This window comes from Prionailurus bengalensis, chromosome D3 (assembly GCF_016509475.1).
Source record: "Prionailurus bengalensis isolate Pbe53 chromosome D3, Fcat_Pben_1.1_paternal_pri, whole genome shotgun sequence".
Classification (NCBI taxonomy): domain Eukaryota; kingdom Metazoa; phylum Chordata; class Mammalia; order Carnivora; family Felidae; genus Prionailurus; species Prionailurus bengalensis.
The window spans coordinates 2,533,597-2,555,438 of record NC_057356.1 but is presented as its reverse complement, the minus strand read 5'-3'; the positions used below and the strand labels follow the sequence as shown (position 1 = coordinate 2,555,438).

At 51.6% G+C, this 21,842-nt stretch overlaps 1 protein-coding gene across 2 annotated transcripts in view; it reads right to left on the bottom strand.

The window, feature by feature from the left end:
* TMEM132D (transmembrane protein 132D) overlaps positions 1-21,842 on the bottom strand; it is a 558,778-nt gene that overhangs the window by 393,564 nt on the left and 143,372 nt on the right. For both annotated transcript variants that reach the window (XM_043557302.1, XM_043557301.1), the window contains exon 2: positions 19,128-20,019. In XM_043557302.1, the coding sequence (XP_043413237.1) occupies positions 19,128-20,019 (892 nt within the window). The remainder of the gene's footprint in view (positions 1-19,127; positions 20,020-21,842) is intronic.

Genomic DNA, 21,842 nt, shown 5'->3' with positions numbered 1-21,842 from the left:
AAGCTTCGTCTGGCAGGAAGCGAGGAGACAGACAGAAAAAGTAAACACTAACGTGATATATAAAACTCCCGCTGCACGTTGCTCCTCGCCAAGAGGTTCGAAGAGCAAACCTTTGCGGCCAGAGGAAAGAAGCCACACATGCAGCCTGCGGCACGTTCGGGGGCTTGTACCACTCTCGGGGGAAGAGAGGGGCCCGGAGAGATCCACGGTGGACCCTCAACGGAGCATGTGAGCTCCAGTCGCTGGTATGACAATCGCTTCCAACAGGCTTCCAACATTAAATTAAAAACGGGTCTCCAGGGGGAAAATGCATCCCAGTAACTGAAGGTGCACGCACTCAGATAGAAAGAAGTAAATAGGGTGGGGACCCTGGCCCACGGAAGGGTTATCAGCCCTTCAGAAATCATAATACCGGCTGTTGAGGTCAATGGAAGAGTGTTGAACACTGGGTAACTACCAAAGGGAGAGTAAGAAAATGAGAAAAGAGGGCCAGGCAAAGTGGGAAGGGAAGCCATATGGAAAAAAGAAGGGGGCTTGAGCAGCTGAACAACGTGGAGGGGACAGAGCAGTGGCCACAGGTGTGGCGGGTGAGGGCCCGGGGACGGGAGACCCCGAAGACCAAAATGGTGAGCGGAAGGACCGGTCTACGTGGCAGTCCCTGAATAACAGAAGGACAAAGGCACCCAGACCGGCTATTTAAGTGAATAATCGCTAATCTGAAAACGTAGGAGAGACTGTAGTTCATCCGACCTTGAGGCCACGAGACGGGGACAGCAAGGAAGCAGTCAGCTGCGGGGAATGGATGGTCGCTATTCCGTTAGGTCACGAGCTGGAGAGGAAAGACGTGGGAATCAGACCGTGGGGGGTGAGGGCCGAGACCAGAGCCAAGCTAAGGTTCAAGATGTGCCACCGCCCGAGAGACCCTGGGGTGTTCTAGTAACAGAATTCCCACCGCATCACCACACATGATAATGAAAAACGGCAACCAAAAGAGGTAGATCGTGCTTCAGGGTAAAGGCTCAGGCAGGCTCATTTTCTACCGTTGAGGCCCAAGAATAAAACCAGGGGGGATGTGGAATGACCACTACGTACACACCAAACCAGCTCCTTCTGAGCACACGGCCAGGCCTCGCGTCTCCACCATCTGCTACACCTGGGCAAGTGACCTACGGCGTCTGGCCAACGGCATCCGCGCAAAGCGACGTCCGTTTCCAGGACTGGAAGCCCTCCTCCACCATCCTCCACACTCTCACTGCTGGCTCCCTATCTACTAGCCGGAAGTGAAGGACTTTAAGTCCCATAGGATGGCAGGGCCTCAGGGGAGCCCCAGTCCCCACATCCCCCATGGAAGCTGCTCGGTGTGAACAGTGGACTTGGTGTGAGCAGGGAGCACACACTTATTGTGCCAAGCAACTGAGAGTAGGCGCTGGTCTGTTACAGCTTCCGGGGTTACCTACTCCAACCAACACAAAGAGCGAGACTGTAGCTTAGGTGACCCGAGGTAAGCAGAACATCTATGCTTACGAAGATACAGACCGACACGACCCAGGTGAAGAAGACCTGTGCTTTTCCCACTGACACTAGTAACACGGTCAGTGTTAGACAATAAAATATGAGGTCAAAAATCTATGTTGTTTCATATATTTCATCCACGTCAAATGTCTGTTGAGTCTGGACAATTTTATAGGCTCATGGAATCATGCAATCTACGCAGACACGTATACGTATGCGTGTAAGTGTACCTAAGTATTTAGGGAGGGAGCTGGATGAGGTTTCAGACCTGTCTAGATTCAGGTAACCACCACCACAATCAAAATAAAGATCAGTTCCTGGGGTACCTGGATGGCTCAGTCAGTTAACCATCCACCCAACTCTTGAGCATGGCTCAGGTCATGATCTCACGGTTCGTGGGATCAAGCCTCAAGTCAGGCTCTATGCTGACAGTGCAGGGCCTACTTAGGATTCTTTTTCTCTCCATCTTTCTGCCCCTCCTTCCCCTCTCAAAATAAATAAACAAACACTTAAAAAATTTGAGAGAGAGAGAGAGAGACAGAGCACCAGCAGGGGAGGGGCAGAGAGAGAGGGAGACACAGAATCTGAAGCAGGCTCCAGGCTCTGAGCCATCAGCACAGAGCCCGATGCAGGGCTCGAACTCACAAACCGTGAGATTGTGACCTGAGCTGAGGTCAGACACTTAAATGACTGAGCCATCAAGGCACCCCTGAACACTTTTTAACATTTTATTTTAAAAAAAGAGATAAAGAACAGTTCCATCACCCAAATACCCGCCTTGTGCTTTCCTGACGTGGCCAAACATCTCCCCTCACATCCCTAGCAACCACTGATCACTTCTCCATCCCTGGGTTTTGCCTCTTCCAGAATGTCACACAAATGGAGCCATACTGGTATTGGAATTACACTCACACCCTCACAAGAGGCAGGGAGCAGACAATCAAAATACCATGCTGATAGCTTCCGAGTCTGCATTTTTAGGATCTGACTGCTGGCTGTGTCTAATGAACCCAGCTGCAATGTCCTACTTCCCTGGGAAAAAAAACAAAAAACAACCAATATCAAACCTTTGCTCTTTGCCAATCTGAGAATCCCTTAACTTTCTGACTCAGAGGTTCAATACAACACAAATAGGCCAGCTCCATCTACAAAATGGATAGGGGACAATGAGGACAATCTACTATGGAAAATGAATTCTGCCCCTTCTCCAAGATGACAGGTCTGTAGGGAGAAAAGGCTAACTCTAGGCATGGGTATGGGCGCCCCACCAGCCCAGCACTCACAGGACTCCTGTGCACAGACTCACAGACTGCAGCCACCCCTGAGTTTTCTCTGCTGTAACGGGTCCAGAGTGCGAAAAGCAGAATTAAAGTAAATCTTCCTCAAATCAATGGGAAAGGGCACCAGGTGCTAATTTTGGAGGCAGCAGGGAATTGAAACAGGCTCTAGAAAGGGCACATTTTCTGAGCAGCACACTGGGAACCCGAGCACTCCTGCACAGATGTCCCTTCTGGCAAAGAGAATGGAAAAATCCACCTTAAATTATTTTAAGATGATTTTTCATGCACGTAGATTCTACTCATACAGAGAATGTCAGAAACGTCATTTTCTTCCCATAACGTGCATCGAGTTGTATCAAAGTAACCGCATTCAGGCATCTTTTCACAACAAACCACACCACAAAAGAGTCTCTCATCCATATAATTCTTGGTTTAAAAGGCACTTCAAGGGGCGCCTGGGTGGCTCAGTCAGTTGAGCGTCCAACTTTGGCTCAGGTCATGATCTCACGGTCCGTGGGTTCGAGCCCCGCATCGGGCTCTGTGCTGACAGCTCAGAGCCTGGAGCCTGCTTCGGATTCTGTGTCTCCCTCTCTCTCTGACCCTCCCCCATTCATGCTCTGTCTCTGTCTCAAAAATAAATAAAACATTTAAAAAAAAAACTTAAAAGGCACTTCAAGATTGAGCCACATTTATTTTATTTTTTTAAATTTATTTAATTTAAATTATTTAATTTTTTAATATTTTTTATTTTTGTAATGAAATTTATTGTCAAATTGGTTTCCATACAACACCCAGTGCTCATCCCAACAGGTGCCCTCCTCAATGTCCATCACCCACTTTCCCCGCCCTCCCACCCCCCATCAACCCTCAGATTGTTCTCAGTTTTTAAAGTCTCTTATGATTTGGCTGCCTCCCTCTAACTTTTTTCCCCCCTTCCCCTCCCCCATGGTCTTCTGTTAAGTTTCTCAGGATCCACATAAGAGTAAAAACATATACAGGAACCCTCTAGCACTGTTGGTGGGAATACAAACTGGTGCAGCCACTCTGGAAAACAGTGTGGAGGTTCCTCAAAAAATTAAAAATAGATCTACCCTATGACCCAGCAATAGCACTGCTAGGAATTTACCCAAGGGATACAAGAGTGCTGATGCAGAGGGGCACCTGAGCCACATTTATTTTATGTTTTCATCCTAAACAACACCCAGAATGCGGACTTTGCCCTGTAGAATGTGGTGCTTCTGTGTATTATTCCAGAACCAAGAGTGCTCTGCTATACTCTGCTTGCTTTTAGCATGGGGCTTTGGGACCCTCAACACCTCCCTCTGCTTCTTCCGTTTCCTCTCAACAGAATGTAGGAAGTGGAAAACACTGCTCGTTCTCAGACCCAAATGAGATCTTCCACCAATAATGCTTAGGAAACACAGTGAGAGCAAGGTGGAGAAACCTAAATCATGGCAAGTCAAAGAAAATGGATACAAACCTCACTGCAAATTACTGTGTAAGCCAGAAGACAAATCTGGACTTCAACTAATATTTCATTCCCTGAGAAGAAGGAAAGGTTTCCTTAGGATAATGGACATTTGGCGATGTCCGGAGACATTTCTGGACGTCACAACAGAAAAGGAAAGCACACTGCCATCTACTAGTAGGTGGTGGCCAGGGATGCTGTCCGTACCCTAAAATATACCATCTGTCCGTCCGTTCATCCGTCTGTCCATCCATCCATCCATCCATCCATCCATCCATCCAATACAACACTGTCAGAGAACACCACACACACAAACACACGCTCCAAAGAATTATCCAGTCCAAAATGTCAGTCATGCTAAGATTAGGAAACCCCCAGCCTTAAGATCAGAGTTGGGAAAAATCGAACCACAGAGTCTTGAGATGTACGGCCATGGGTAAAGGTGGTCCCAATCCAGCATCAGCAAATCTGGGCTCCATTAACATGCAAAGAATCTCTCTGGGCCTTTGAATTTGTCATGATCTTTGGCTTTAAATTGATCAAAGCATTGAGTCAGCAGAGATCTATTGAGATCTATGCACTGTGGTTTTTGTGGATGTACCACAAAGACAAATGCCTGCTCACATGGAGTCTGCAGAGGGAGAACACTAACACGGGCAAAGCACACTTACGGAAACAGCTGGATTTCAGGCAACGGTAACCTCTATTAAAACACAAACGAGGGGGCGCCTGGGTGGCTCAGTCGGTTGAGCGGCCGACTTCGGCTCATGTCATGATCTCGCGGTCCATGAGTTCGAGCCCTGCGTCGGGCTCTGTGCTGACAGCTCAGAGCCTGGAGCCTGTTTCAGATTCTGTGTCTCCCTCTCTCTGACCCTCCCCCGTTCATGCTCTGTCTCTGTCTCAAAAATAAATAAACGTTAAAAAAAAAACACAAATGAGGGGTGCCTGGGTGGCTCAGTCAGCTGAGCATCAGACTTGATTTCAGCTCAGGTCATGATCTCACAATTGTGAAACATAGCCCCTCATCCAGCTCCGCACTGGGTGTCGAGCCTGTTTAAGATTCTTTCTCTCTCCCTCTCCCTATGCCCCCTATCCCACTCACTGCTCTCGCTCTCTCTCAAAAATTAAAAAAAAACCCGCAAATTAAAGGGGCTCCTGGTTGGCTCAGTCAGTAGAGCATATGCAACTCTGGGGGTTGTAAGTTCAAGCCCCACATTGGGTGTACAGATCACTTAAAAATAAAATCTTAAAAAACACACAAATTAAAGCAAGATGGTATGGAGAAGGCTGGGATTCTACTTGAGATGCAAGAGTTAAAGAAGACTTACCAATATCTATTTGTCTATCCATCCACCCATCCATCCATCCACCTATCATCCATCCACCCACCTATCTATAATCTATCCATCCATCTACCCACTTACCATCCATCCATCCATCATCTATCCATTCATCCATCCACCCATCCTTCGTCTATCCATCCATCCAACCATCCACCCACCTATCATCTATCCATCCATCCTATCCCATCTTTTGCACTTCACTTTTTTGCACCTAATGTTTTGCAAAACTTTCATATCATAATAGCTATATAGTATTCCGTGAAATAACATTATGCGACCGTAAAATAACCAATGCCTTTGATGAACACTTAGCAATTACAGTCATTGCTCTCTTATCTTCTGACACTGAACGGTGCTCAATGTTTCTGTGGAGAAGTCTCATGCCAGCCTGAATTTCCTCCCCTCATAAGTGACAGGGACTTGCTTTTTCCTGACAAAATATTTTAAAATTTGGCATGTATCACACACGCATGCATGCACACACTTAAGTATATATAAAGCACTGGTGGAAATACACACACACACACACACACACACACACACACAGTTTAAAAAGTGTATCATGCATGGACATTTTAGAAGACAGTAAGCAAGCCGTGTACAATAAGCAGCACAATGAGGAATGTCTTTGGAACCTCCCGTATGTTCCTCCCCATAAAATCCTCATCTTCCCCACTGACACCTACTATTCTGAATCTGGTATTCATTCCCCTGTTCTTTTACATTTGCGCCTAAATGAATGCATATATCCATCATCCGTGAGCCGTTTGTCGTTAACTCGATGCCTACATCGCATCTTCCCAGAAACGTACTTTTCTGCAACTTGCAATTCCGTTCCCTAGTAGAGATCAGGGGTTGCTCACACTGATGTCTCTCGCTGTAATGGAACAGTCTTCATGAATGCGTGGGATCCCACTGCAGGAATGTGTCCCAATCTGTTTATCCATTATCCTGGCAATGGTCACTTGGGGTCTGCCATTAATGGCAGCGTGGCTGTGGAAATTGCTAGGGGCCTTCTCGCAGACGAGTGCGAGAATTTCTCTAGGTTCTATACCTCAGAAGTGGAAATTTGGTGTCACGGACTATGCTTCTCTCTCCTATTATGGGGTAACTCCAAACCACTTTCTTGTTCTTCAATTGACATCCAAGTTAGTTACCATAGAGTGCAAACATGATTTCAGGCATAGAATCCAGTGACTCGTCCCAGCAAGTGTCCTCCTTAAAGTCCCTTGCCCATTCAGCCCATCCCCCCACCCACAACCCCTCCAGCGACCCTCTGGTGTTTTCCTCCGACAGCAAGAGATGAGGCTTTTCCAACAACTCTGGAGAGGAGGAAGGAGGCTGCCTGACTCTTGGCAACCGGGTGGTTATAAAATTGAAACGCATTTTGGTTTTAATTTGTTTTTCCCTAATTTCTGGTGAGATGTTGCATTTTTTCTTAAATTTATTGCTGCTTTGTGTTTTCTCTTCCGAGAGAGTCCCTAACCCATTTTTCTATTTGTTTATTTGCTTTTAATTGTTGAATTCTAGGCATTCTTTATATATTATGCATCCTAATTCTTTGTCGGTCTGATGTGTTACAAACACCTTCCCCAAGTTTATGGTTTGCTTTTTTTTTTTTTTTTTTAATTTTTTTTTCAACATTTATTTATTTTTGGGACAGAGAGAGCCAGAGCATGAACGGGGGAAGGGCAGAGAGAGAGGGAGACACAGAATCGGAAACAGGCTCCAGGCTCTGAGCCATCAGCCCAGAGCCCGACGCGGGGCTCGAACTCCCGGACCGCGAGATCGTGACCTGGCTGAAGTCGGACGCTCAACCGACTGAGCCACCCAGGCGCCCCATGCTTTTTGATTTTAAAAAAGTACTCATGTTTCACACATAGGCAAAAGTATCACTGTCCCCTTGGTGGTCACTGTTCCGGTATCTTGTTGAAGAAATCTTTTCCCCGCAGAGCGTATGAAGACTTCTTTACTGTTTTCTTCTACATTGATTTCCTTTATTTTCCCCTCTGGATACTTAATTGATCCGTAATTGATGTGTATAAATGGCATGAAATAGAGATCGGGTTCCTTTCTTTCTCATTTGGATAATGCCCCAGTGCCATTTTTGAAAAATATATCCCTTCTCACAGACCTATAATGGTAGTTCTGTCACACGAAGTCTCATACTTGCATGGTTATGGACTTTCAGCGACCTATCTGCATTTGTCTTCTCTCTAGTGTTTTACCCATCCTTGGCCTTCTGGTCTTCATACAGATTAAAATTCAACCTGTCAAGCTCCTTGAAGGATATCCCAGCTGGTATTTTTATTAGAATTGCACTGCCTCTACGTAGTCATTTGGGGAGAACGGACACTTTCACGACATTCCGTCTTTCTGTCTCTGAACACAGCACACCCACGTCTTTAAGTTCTTACGAATATTCTGCCTGAATGATTAGCTAACTATTTCATTATGATTGAAATTTCATAATTAGGTGATACTTTGGTATTGATTTTTTTAACTTTTTTTTTTCTGCAGTATTCCTTAGTTGTAATTTCCGTTTTATGCTGTTTGGGGCCTCAATTCACATATTAGCTCTCTCGTCTACCTTACTGCCTCTATCTTTGTTTTCTTTGCATATCTGAATTCTTGATATATTAAGTTCATATTCTTTTTTTAAAAAACTCCCGAGCCACTTAAGCACTCACAGAGAAGTCTCTCTGTTTTTTCTCTTGGTTTACGTTTTCTCCCAAAATAAATTCGTCCTCTTATGTTTGTCCTTCTTCCCTTCCTTCCCTCCTCCTTCCTGCCTGCCTGCAACGTATTTACAGAATGTCCTGCCATCTTTGTTTTAAGCGGGTCCGTGTCCAACCTGGACAACTCTGACCCAGACCCAGGCCTTCCATCAGCGCTGACGTGCTGTGGATGAATTTCACTTGGCATGCTTTATCTTTCAAAATGTGTTATCAACACCCGAGCTTTCAACAGCCTGGGGTCAGGGAGAGAGGAAGAGAGCGCAGTCAGGGCTTGACGGAGGGAGCCCTGTCCTCCCTGTATGCAGCTGTTTCCAAATACTCCGTGCCTGAGTTCACTCAACCCCGTGTGCACATCTTCCGTGCGCTTGGATAACCCTGGGCTTCAGGTGCGTACTCCAGTTCACCTCTGCCTCTTGGACCCTTGCCCAACTTAAGAAAGGGAAAAAAATACAAGCACTGATTTTTCACCTACACACAAGGAAGTTCACAGACTGGAGACAAATATATTATCTTGCCCTGCCGTGTTCTCTCTCTGCTGCCTGTAGGTCTTTCGAAGTTTGTATCTTATTTATTACATTTTCTGTGTCGCTGAATTCATTTCTTCCCTGCCTGAGACCTTCGGGCCTGTGCTCCCAGCTGAAACCGACACAGATGAGAACCCCCGATGACTGTCTTCTGCTTCTGGAACAAGGTGGAGTCCATCAGATGAGATATTCCGTTTCCATAAAAGGTATCTTCTCAATGGGGCGCCTGGGTGGCTCAGGTGGTTAGGCGTCCGACTTCAGCGCAGGTCATGATCTCACGGTTTGTGGGTTCAAGCCCCATGTTGGGCTCTGTGCTGACGGCTCAGAGCCTGAAGCCTGCTTCAGATTCTGTCTCCTTCTCTCTCTGCTCCTCCCCCACTCACGTTCTGTCTCTCTCAGTCTCTCAAAAATAAATAAACATTGAAAAAATTTTTTAAAAAGATGTCTCCTCGAGGCGCCTGGGTGGCGCAGTCGGTTAAGCGTCCGACTTCAGCCAGGTCACGATCTCGCGGTCCGTGAGTTCGAGCCCCGCGTCGGGCTCTGGGCTGATGGCTCCGAGCCTGGAGACTGTTTCTGATTCTGTGTCTCCCTCTCTCTCTGCCCCTCCCCCGTTCATGCTCTGTCTCTCTCTGTCCCAAAAATAAATAAAAACGTTGAAAAAAGATGTCTCCTCAAAGTGCTACCCCCATGTCAGGGATAAGATCCCATAGCAGACAACCGACCAGAGCACTTTCATACACAGCAGTGGTAAGAGGTGCAGAACTTGCCGGAAGACCGGCCAGACAACGGTGGCGCGACCTGGATGTCCACACCTGCGGGACGCTGCTAGCTATCCTGGGTCGGGAGGACACAGCACAGAGCTGGGGCCGCGAGGGGCCAATGGCAAGGTCTCCCTGTAGGAATTGGAGCCAGGGCACGGCTGCCCCATGGAGGGGCGTTCACGCCTGAGCCAGGACCACGAAGCGAGCCAGACGACGATTACGCAGACTTCGTCCTCCCACACGCAAGATTCCTGCCAACGGGTCCCCTCGGCCATGCGCACTCAGAAGCCCGACGCGGTCCGTGTAGGGCGTGTGGGGAACGCAGGTTCTAAGGCGGACCCAGCGGAGCAAGAGAAGGTGGGAAGGAGCTGAAAAGCAAGTGACCTCAGGCACCTGCTCTGCTCCGTCCTCCGTCCTTGGTGCGTGTGTCACGACCGCTGCTCGACAAAGTACAACACGGTCTTCTTACACACACCAACCTCACGTACCAGAAGTGGGAACAGGGCTCTGCTGGGAGGTCGAAGCGTTCCCCCTGGAACTTGCTGAGGTCACCGGCTGAGATCGCTGCCTGGTCTACGGCATCGCAGAGAGTTTCTTTCCCTCGTGCGTCTGGGGACTCGACGGGATGGCGAGAAGCCCGGGCCCTCCTGGTCCCTCCCTGTCGGTGCAGACGAGCTGGCCTTCTTATGTGGCAGCTCAGGCTTCAAGAACAAGTGCTCCTGGAGACCCTGGGGGAAGGTCAAAGCTTGCTGCGGGCTAGCCTCGGACCCCCAGATCCTCGCGACTGCCCTGTTCTACTGGGAAAGCGGTGCGCGGAGGTCGGGGCAAGGTCAGGGGGACCGGAGCCTGCCTCCCCACGGGAAGAACGTCGGAGATGCACAGCCATGCTGAGCCCATGACCCTGTGGTCTCCCCTCACCGAGGCTCGTGGGAGGGGGACACACGCACTGTGGGTGGATGCACGGGGCCGATTTCTGGAAACTTCTGTCTCACTCTTTGGCTCACCCCACCACCAGTCCTTTCTGTGTCTGTTGATGCTGGTATTACTTCTGCTGATGTACTTTTTAACCCACTGACTTTTTATACCTTCAGACTTGGGAGGAGGGAGGCTGACGTCTGGCTTCACTCTACCTTCTCATTCCAGAATATGCTGAGTTAGTGGCTTCCCTCAGTCATCCGGGGAAATGCCTTGCATGCAGCTTTAAGCACGCGTGGCTTTTATTATCCTTTCCGGTTAAGGCAGACATAACGTGAACCTCGTGTTAACTCCGCCCTTTGCAGAGTAAACTGACAATGTTGTTTGGGACTCCGGGTCACGTCTGCACTTCAGCCGGTCCCTGACATACTTCCCGGTGGGTGGGCTACTTACTAAATGCCCAATCCGATGCCACACGATGCGCTCAAGGTTCCCTGTGGTCTTTGACTTACACCCCACGACACCAGAAACTGAGGCTCTGGGAGCTTCGATGGCCTTCCCAGGGCACAAAGTCAGGGACAATGCCAGGTGCCTGGGGCCCCGGACAACACACCCTGTGCCCTCCTCCCAGACCCCATGTGGTCTCCAGCAGGTGAACTCGGCCCTTGGATTTGAAAGTTCTGTTCCGCATCATAGCTACCACGTGTGACACAGTGGGACAGGGCCACCGCAATCCACTATCGTCCCTCAGAGCCGCTGAACTCGCCGTGACCGGGGGTCCCACCGGAGTGGCTGATGCTGGACACACCTTCGCCGGTCTCCTCTGGAAAGCACTGGCCTGCGTGGGCACCTGCTCCCCGCAGCTCGATCCCTCGGGGAAGGGCCCCGTCCGGGTGATCTGCTCGCTGTTGAGTCCCCAGCGCCAGGCTTCCCACTGGACAAACGGTTGGGAAACAGTGAGAACACTTCCGGGAACTCGTTCTCTTAAGTGACGTAGAGGCTGAGCCTGCCCCCACACCCTGCACTTGCGAAGACGAATTTTCTAGCAGGTGCTCTGGGGTGTGTTCGCAGGACGTTAAGTCGATGTGTTAAGCTCCAGGGACTCTGGCAAGTTGTGAGACCCTCTGTGCTTCCGTTTCCCCCTCTGGAAAGGCGGGTAATAACTGTGGCCAATTCATAAGGCTCTTTCGAGGATTAGATGTGTAAAAACCATGTGAATCACTCTAAGCAGGGTCTGACACAGATAACAAGTGTTGGCTAGTATTATTTTTAAACATTTCTTTAAGTGTTTTTAATGTTTGCTTCATTTTTGAGAGAGAGAGAGAAACAGAGTGTGAGTGGAGGAAGGGCAGAGAGAGAGGGAGACACAGAATCCAAAGCAGGATCCAGGCTCCGAGCTGTCAGCACAGAGCCCGATGCGGGGCTCGAACTCACGAACCGTGAGAGCATGACCTGAGCCGAAGTTGGACGCTCAACTGACTGAGCCATCCAGGTGCCCCGGCTACTCTTATCAGCACGGTTCCTACTGTTGCCGTGTTCCGGGGTCTCACATGGCTCCCGGGCCCCGCACGTCCCCACTGGCTTCCTCAGAGGAGCCTGGAAGCGATACCCACACAGACGGAATCTGAATGTGCAGGAGGAGGACTGAAGACGCTCCCTCCAAAGCTGCTGACTAAAGACCACCTGAGACAGGGACGTCTCCATGGAGACCTTCATGCGCAGATGACATTTAGGACCAAAACCCATGTCTGACTTCTCCTCGCCCAGGCATGGGGTGCCCCTCCACAAACGCAGCCCTGTGCCCAGAGGTTGGGGGGGGGCATGCAGAATGAGCCAGCCTGAGCCTGCTCACCCAGATCTGCGGATTGAAATCCACCCCCTGCCCAGCCCTGGGCCATCAGGGCGTTCCAGAGGGTGCCTGGGACCCTTTCCTTCCCGCAGCTCTCAGTCTGGTTGACAAGGGAACCATGGGTGGCCCCACGATGCAGGTGAGATGACGCCGAGGCACTCCTAGGGACATGGAGGTCAGCCCAAAGTGACAGAGGTCAAACATGAGTGGCCGGGAGTCTGCAGAGTCAGACAAGACCACAGAGCACCCTGCTCAAGACAAGGTCTGTGTGTCCGTCCCGAAAATAACAGCAAGGATTACAGCATTTAAACCCAAAAGGCTGACCACCCTAAGAAATCCCTTTTGTAGGAATTCCGGCCGGACCGGCCCTCTGGTGGAAGGACGGACAGCAGTTTCCAAGGCCGTACCCGCACATTCTGCCAAAACCACATCCACACGTCGGTCCACCCGTCCCCAAGAGAACCTTCCAGAACCACGAGGAAGACGGGAACCGCCACGTCTACTCAGGTCCGCTCATTCTGTCTCCTCTCCCACATCCCTGGACGCGATGTCGAGAGGCAGACACTGGAGGGGAGTGTGGAGACCCTCTTTCCTGTGCCCCCCCCAGCCCCCAGCCAGGTAGCCGGGTGCCCTGGTGCCCGGAGCAAGACAGGAGCGTGTGGAATGCTTTCCTGGGCTCCGCGGCTTTCCCGCTTGTGGCTGTTTCCCCGGTCAATGGGAAGAGGAAGTCCATGCCTGTGGCTGACTTTCGCTGACCTTGACCTCACGTGCTTCCACTGCAAGCAGCGAACGGTTTCTGCCTCACGGAGCAGACGTTCTAGTGGAAGAAAGAAGGTACGTTGCGTGCGGCTTAAAAGATCCCCAAGGACAACATGAGCACACGAAATGTCGCCTTCACTCTAAACTCTGAAACTCCCTGGGGGTAAGAGGCGAGCTCCCTCTGTAGATGTTTCCTTTTGTCCCCAAGGACCAGAATCTCGCTCAATGGTCTTTAACTTGCTGGGGTGCCTTCTCCCACAGGGGACGCATGGCAGTATCTGGGCACACTGTGGGGGTGTCACTACTGGGGTTTCTGTCCTTCGTCATCTCGCGGGTGCAGGCCGGAGAGGCCGCAGGACACAGGCTGAACCCCCACCCCCAACAAAATACTACCCGATCCGAATGTCAGCAGCGCAAGGCTGAGAAACCTAGCCCGCTCTACTGGCTTATCACCCAAACTGTAGAATCAATACCCAGACGCCCTTACGGAAACAAACCCATCACCCCTGCAGAACTCCGAGTGACTCAGGCAGGTATGACGGCTTCAAGGAGGTGCAGTAATTGCGTACCTCACTCTAATTGTGAGCGTCCCTCCAAAGCAGGCAGCGCCGGGAGCAGGGGGATGGGGGCGAGGAAGGGGGCAGCCTCCCGGTGGCGGGGCGAGGGAGACACGCCCCCAGCTGCTGGCAAGGGTACCGTCGGCCAGGGTGGGTCAGCCGGGTAGGAGGCATCCCTGATGCAGTGCTGTGACCGTGGTTCTCCACCTCCGTGGTTTCAACCCCATGCCCCTCACAAGGTCTCGTCTTGAGAAAACCAGCAGAAAACCATCCCTCCCACGGCCCCTGCCCCTGGAGGCACATTCTTCACATCTCCCTACAGTAAACTCTCAAAACTGCCAGGGTCATCAAAAACTATGTGTGACTGAGGCACCTGGGTGGCTTAGTCGGTTGAGCATCCGACTTCGGATCAGGTCACGATCTCACGGTCTGTGAGTTCGAGCCCCGCGTCAGGCTCTGTGCTGACAGCTTGGAGCCTGGAGCCTGCTTCGGATTCTGTGTCTCCCTCTCTCTCTGCCCCTCCCCTGCTTGTGCTCTGTCTCTGTCTGTCTCTTAATAATAAATAAACGTTAAAAAAAATAAAAAACAATGTGTAAGAAACGGTCACAGTCAGGGAATCTCAGGAGACCCAATGACCACACGTACATGACATCATGGACAGGCTCCTGGAACAGAAAGAGGGCAACGATTAAGGGAATACGAATGAAGTGTGGCTCATTAATTGTGACAAATGTAGCATACTAACGTACGATGTTAACAACACGGGAAACCAGCCGGGAGACTGTCCTACAGGGACTTCACAACCTTCCTGTATGTCGACATCTATTCTAAAGCCAAAAGCTTCTTTAAAACAGACGGAACGCCCTCCTTTCTCTGTCCCCCTCTCACCCGCTGTCCACCCCACATGAGGCCGTTAATGCCCACTAGCGTCCCAGCCACGGGTGTCAGGGACCTCGCCGGGGTTTGGGGAGGCCCAGCACGCACCCCCTTTCCGAGGGCACCCCAGGTTCCCCATGAGGGAAACACCTCCTCCCGCGGGAGGCGCTCTTAGTGACAGGCAGGGAATGGCCGGAACCTATGTCTCATTATGGGAGCCACACCGGGCCCCTGTGTCACTCCGGGCACAGGCAGCAAGTAGACATGAGAGCCAGCGGGAGCCTCCCGAGAGTCTGTGCACCTGTTGTGAGCTGACAAGGACAGATGAAGGGGTTCACACTGGCGGGTGGGAAGACGTGCTGGGGGTAGGCTGTTCCGTCCACCTCTTCTCAGATGCGACGCCCGGTGCCCCTTCTCTTATTAATTCTTGAGACCCACGATATACATCCGGCAAGCCCTTTATTTATGTATTTTTCTTAAACGAGCCAGACGGAGATTTATGGTCTGCAGCTAAGACTATCACTGGCTACAGCAAGGGCATATTTTACCTGGAACAGAGTAAGACAAGGGCCCTATTCTAGGTCAGGGCAGGTTCAAAGGCTGCACCCTTCAAGTGAATTGAGCTCAGGGCCAGTCTCGAGCCACCACATTATTCTCCAACAACCTCAGGAGCTGGCACAGAGGGCTTTTCAAGCCACCACCAAGCCCTTTCGAGCCTTACCCGTCCCGGGCCCCCTTTCTCCCCTCATCAAATATTCTTATGTTGTTCTCTCACGGCCGCCTTCACAACCCTCATCTTTGCAAGAACACCTCCTTGGTAATAATGTCTGATTCAGAGACGACCTCGCGTCTGACCACCGTGCCAGACACGACGTATGTCACACGCTCTTGAGCGTTTAGCGAGGGACACGGCAGAGACCTCAGTAAACTGCCTGCGTTCGTTCGTAATCAATGATGTGTTCATTCACTCATTGGTTCAACCAACTTAAGAGTATCTCTGACTTTGACAAAAGCCCCCATTCATCTGAGTTTTGTGCCACTGTTCTGGACCTTTCCACCTGCACTTCCCGGAGTGGTCGGGAACCAAGCTCACATTATGCAAATACTTGCCTCTAGCCCCACGTTCAGATCTGATGACCCGGACCCCTTTCCAACTGACGTCCTGGGGGGAAAGGAACGGAAGAATAGGTAGGGGGCATGTGACAGACAGCCCACATTCTCTTCTTCCTCCAGACACATAATCAGGTGATTAGAGACCTCGGATGCTTCTGAAATTGGCCCTCTGTGGGGGAAGAGACGGGACAGAACAGGAGGCAAGAACACAAAGAAAGAACCCAACTGCCATGGGACGCTTCAGTTGTCTCCTTGAAGGAAAACATTTCCTGAAATTAAAAGGGATCCTTAGATGTCTAAGGAATGAAAGCATTTATTTGTTTTTCCTCTTTTGTGGAGCTCTGCCCGGGAGAGCAGGAGCTACGAGGGAGAAGACAGTTCCTAAGATGACGAGAGCCCCACCCAGTTTTCGTCTTCTCGACAGTTAACACACACACCCGGGCATTAAGACACACACGTATACGTATGCACGCATATGCACACACGCATGCAGACATATGCATACACCCCTGGGCAAACATACCTACACACAAGTACATGTGTGCACACATCTGCCCACATGCACACGCACCTGCACACACATATACACACACCTGCCTGCATATACACCTTCACACACGTACACATATGCACACATATTCACACACCTGCCTACACACACATGCAGACATGCACACTCCTGCACACACACGTATATGTATGCATGCACCTGCTCACACACATCTGCACACACCTACACATATGAACACATCTGCACACACCCACCTGCACACACATGCACACATCCACCTGCACACACATGTAGACACATGCACACCCACCTGCACACACACACGTGCACGCACACACAACTAAGGTTTTAAACCGCCCTTCCTGATGACTTGCAGGACACAACTGGATTCCTGCCCTGTGTGTTAGCCCTGGTGTCACACTCAGGTCACAGGCTCAGAACAAGCAGGGGAGGTGGCAGGAGGCAGTGAACCACTCTCGGCAAAGAGCTCAAGGGGCAGCAGCTGCGTGGACTGGAGGGCCCCCTCCTGCTGGTGGCACTGAATTTGGTCCCCTTCCCACTCTGGCCATCCTTCAGTGGCCATGGATGTCCTGCTGACACCTGACCTGTATACCATAAGCCCACCCCTGACCGCGTGAGCATGTCCTCACGGAGCGTCTAGAAATGGAAGTCACGAACGCAGACAAAAGCCCCCGAGGACACGCGGCTGGATCCTGCAGGGTCATTTATAGCAGGTGGCCAGCCAGACGGAGCAGACCCGCCCGCCCTCACTCTGAATATTTGGAGGCTACACTAAATTAGTGTCAAACTGACTTCATTAAAAAAGACACACGGTCTTACTACTTTCTAATGATGAGAAATCAGACTGAACGCTAACAGCACGACCAGATTCAGGATCACCTCCAGCCGTTACCACCAACCCCAATGACTCACCAGTAACGACAGCGTGTGAAGGATGCGACAAACACATCATCAGTGCTTTCCAAGGGGCACAAGGTGTGCCCCTCACCAGGTTCAACACACATATATGAACATTTAGTTCACAATGATCGTAACCGAAAAACTAAACTCTTTTACCAATTTCTAACCAGGGACTCTGAACAAACACACCTCTGCTCCACACCCCAAGTGCTCAAATCTTTACCTTCTAAGTGGCCACGCTGGGGTGTTTCAAATGTGTCTGTTTCGGATTTTGCAAAGACGTGGACTCCTCGGATTATGTGGCCCAGCAATGCCAATTTCCGCTGGCTTTGTTACCGCTCGCCAATGACCGAGCGGCCCTCGGGACTCTGATGACCACGCACAGTGTGTGGTAGGTGGTCACCAGCTACAAAGCTTTCTGTGAAGTGTAATACTCCATATGCAACTGCGTCCCCCAAAAAGCTGGATGTGGACATCATCTCCTGGAGAGTCAAGGCTTCAAGAGATTTGGGGTTTTCACCCTTGGTTCGGGAAATCATCAATCAGCACTTGGCAAACCTACCGGACGGCAGAGGGTCCAAAACCACCCAAGAACAAAGCTCCCCTTATTCCAACCTTTGCCTTCTCTCATCAGAACAGCTCTCGACATCAACAGCCACCTCCACAAAGAACGTTATAGAAGACCGTATGTGGAGAGGCAGAGAACAGAGCCAGCAGACCTGTGACCAGCTGCATCCAGGTCTGATTCCAGAGGACGGAGGGAGAGCTAATGAGGCCTCAGCCCCGCCGATGTGTTGACGTGACCTAAATCCCCGTGGTCAATCCCCAGCTGTGCCGCCAGCCCACGCCGAAGGTTTGACCTGCCGGAATGAGCTGCGTTCAACCGTGAGATTAATGTTGTGCATTAGTTTCTCTTCCTTTGGTCAAGATTAAGAGGTCATAAATCAACAAAGCTTAAATGTGCACCGTATAAGCAAAAGAATGAATCCGTTCTGAAACTCACCCACCCCTTCACAAAGCCAAAGAGAAAGGGGAAAAAGAAAACAAAGAAAAAGCCGGTATCAAGCCCACGTGGAGAAGGACAGAAGAGGAGCATCCCTGTGTGAACTCTAAAAGCCACACAGACGCTGGGTCTCACGGACGCTAACAGCCCCTTTTCAGGGATCATGACAAATGTCATTACGTAGCACGTGAGACCGCGTCACTGCGTTCGCTAACAACGTCAGGGCACTTTGAGTGACCCGATCAGTCATGCCCAGAGAGCTGTATGGTGAAGTCTGTCTTGTGTTTAAAACAAACAAAAACCGATCTAATGAAAATCCAATCAGGCCAAGGCCAGTAGCTTCTGTGACATATTACATCCCAAAGAGAAAACTAACCCGTTCTTTCCCCCCAAAGTACCCAGTCCTCCGTTTAAATGTCTTCTTGTCTTTGGTACGCTCTTAAGTAAGTAACACTCTCAACAAATTCTACCATATATTCTTCACACGTTAATGCTCTTTTATATTTCGAACACTGCATTGTATTTCCAGAGAGAAACAAAGTGAGGCTGGTACCGTATCATACTGAGAGCTCACGGGCTCGGAACAGACTTGAGTTGGCAAAACCCTATCGTCTCTCCTTCCGACAACCGTCGCGATCCCATTTGCCGACTCGTTTCAACTGCGAGCACCGGGCTCCCCGATGCTCCAAGGGCCCCAAGGGACCTCGCTAGCATTCCTACAGCTTCCGAGGAGACCCCACCCTCAGGCAAAGGCACACATGAGCGTCCCGCGGGCTGCTCTGGGAGGGCCCGGACCATCCTGTAATGAAAATGTCTTCACCACCAAATTGCCTCCCGGGAAAGGACAGCCCGTTCTACTTTCCCGGAAAAGGGGGTTCATAAAACTTGGGAGGCAGTACCTCAGCGCTCGGGGTCAACGAGTGGGTCTCTGGAGGCACCGTGTGGCCTCAGAGGCACATGGACAGGTGCGCACGGACAGGTGCCGCCGGGAACTCACCTCAGCGTGAAGCGATCGGCGCTGCAGTTTCGGGACACGGCCACAGGGAAGGTGAGCACTTCGCCCTGCCTCGCCGTGCGGGCCGAGTACCGGATGGCCACGTTGCTGTCCAGACGCAGCTCCCTCAGGGCGGGCCTGCTGCCCGTCTGGTAGAGGAAGACGCTCCCGATCCTCTGCAGGCGGGGCACGGCCTCCTCCGGCCCGTCCCTCCCCGGCCGGACGGAGTTGCCCTTCCTGGCGTCCCCGCCGCCGGCACAGTCCCCGCGCCCGTCCCCGGGCTGCACAGCATAGTAGAGCTCCACGGGGCTCCCCTCGGCCGGCCCCGGCGCCTTCTTCCTCCCGGCCAGCACGGTGGGGGGCCCGAACCAGCCGGCCAGCAGCTCCAGCTCGGCCACGCACAGCCCCAGGGCCCCCTGCAGCCGGCAGCCGGCCCGCACCTCCCGGGTCTCCCGGAAGGCGAACACCCGCAGGCAGGGCAGTCTCTCGCCCGGGCTCCGCGCCGCCCAGTCCCGGCCCAGCAGATGGAAAAGCACCTGCACCTTGGGGCGGCTCAGGTACACCTTGTCCCGCACGATGTGCGCCCTCAGCTTCCAGTTGAGGGAAAACTTGCTGGTGAAGCCGAAGGGGCTGGAGGGCAGCATTAAGTCCTGGGGCACCACCTGCTCGATGGAGAAGGGCCCGTAGCTGGCGTTCAGGACGGGCAGCCGCTTGGATTTGTAAATCAGGAAGGATTCCACGCGGGACTGCAGGCTGGAGTTTCTCATGATGTCCTGGTTGGCCTCCTTCAGGAAGAAGGACACGTCGGTGTTCTTGATGTGGTAGGTCACGGGCAGGTAGGTGGGCAGCAGGGAGAACCTCTGGATACTCTCCAGGACCCCGCGGCACTCGGTCACTGCGGGAAGGAATCGGGGCAGAGGCGTTAGAAACCCGGGGCGGCATCTCCGCATCCCTTTGGTACAGATCACCCCCTTTGTCCCCACCACCCAACTCTTTACCCAAACCTTCTAAATCATCCACTCACTTGGTACGAAGTATGTCGCTCTTATTTTTTTAGTATTTTTAAAGTTTATTTACTTACTTGTTTTGAGAGAGAGAGAGAGAGAGAGCGCAAGCAGGGGAGGAACAGAGAGAGAGGGAGACACGGAATCCCAAGTGGGCTCCGCACTGTCAGCTTGAAGCCCGATGAGGAGCTCGAACTCACGAACCTGTGAGATCATGACCTGAGCTGAAACCAAGAGCCGGACGCTTAACTGGCTGAGCCGCCCAGGCGCCCCATTGCGTACGCTGTTTTTAAAACGGGGTTGTGCCTAAAACTTACTCTTTTTGCTCAAAGGAGAGGGCATCTGGCATCGGGAAAGTCTTAAGAGCGCGCAAGCACCAGAAAGAGGAGGCTGTTCTCGTTAGCTCCGTCGGACAGACGGACGCTAGGTGGAGAACTCACTTCCTCAGCGCGGGGACTGAGGCTGCGTCCACCTCCCACCCATGACACACGTAAGGACACGCCGGCCACTGGGAAACGACAAGGGACTCGGGGCAAAGGGAAACCAAAACGGGCCGCGACAATCACGCGGACGTCACGTGCACCCCTCGGGGTTATGCTGAGAAATGAAAAGCCCAGAAGGATCTGCTGGGAGCGGTCACAGGAGAGGACCTGACCACGGCACGGCAGACCCGCGTGTCCCGAGGCAATGGGCCCCTCGCATCACAGCCGCACCCCCCCCCCCCGAAAGCCATCTTGAACCTAGTGCACGAAAGGTATTCTTTTCTTCCCTCGCTGAACACAGCCCTCCGTCAGGGAGCGGGGGCAAAAACCCAAGCTGTTTTTACAGTGCGCCTTATTTTCCGTAAGAAAAACACAGACACAGAAACCGCCCAATGCAAGAACCAATTTAACGGCTTTCAGAAATGGAAATTATTGGCCTTGGGAACACTGACTTTCCAGGCAAAGTTCCACAAGTCACACAAAGCCCTTCTCATTAGGAGCCATGTAATTATCTCTGGTTATTCCGCGATAAAAGCTACTCGAGCCCTGACACGCATTGTGCCAACCTGCTTCAAAGGCCCGCGTGAACACCCGTTCCGGCACACGACGCCTCCCCGAGTCTGGACCCCTCGCAGCAACTGTCTGCGAGCAGAAGACGAAGCAAAGGACTCAGAGGAAGGGGTCCTGTGCCTGACTCTGCTGTACGTGTTTGGGAGGTGACAGGCGCTGAACCTCTCGGCCCCTGGGGGGCCGGTCTGCAGAGTGAGGGCCCCGATCAGGGCACCGAAGAACCGTCCAACCACAGCACTGCCGGGAGCTAAGCTACAATCACTCCACTTCTGGACGCGAAGCCGGTTCGCAACGGACGTTCGTCCCGAGCGTAGCGACAGTCGCGAGTGAAGAACTCTCTCAGTCCCACGGCTTTGTCAACCCCAGGCCAGGCGGAGTCCCAATCAAGCAACAGGGTTTGTGTGGTGCTGACCCAGGGGAAGCGGCCGAAAAGTGAGCAGCTGTGACTGACCGGAACAGCGACGTCATACGGTTCAACCTAATAAGGAGGACTTTCTGTTCCCCAAAATCAGAATATCAGAGGTAAAACCAGAGTCTTTCATTCCTTAACAGGATTGAATTTTTTAAACTTTCTGGACATCACTCGGGAGTCATGTTTCCTATCCTTCTGTATTTTCCCACGTGAGTTTTAGTGAAAACAGAGAACACGGAGTGGATCTGCC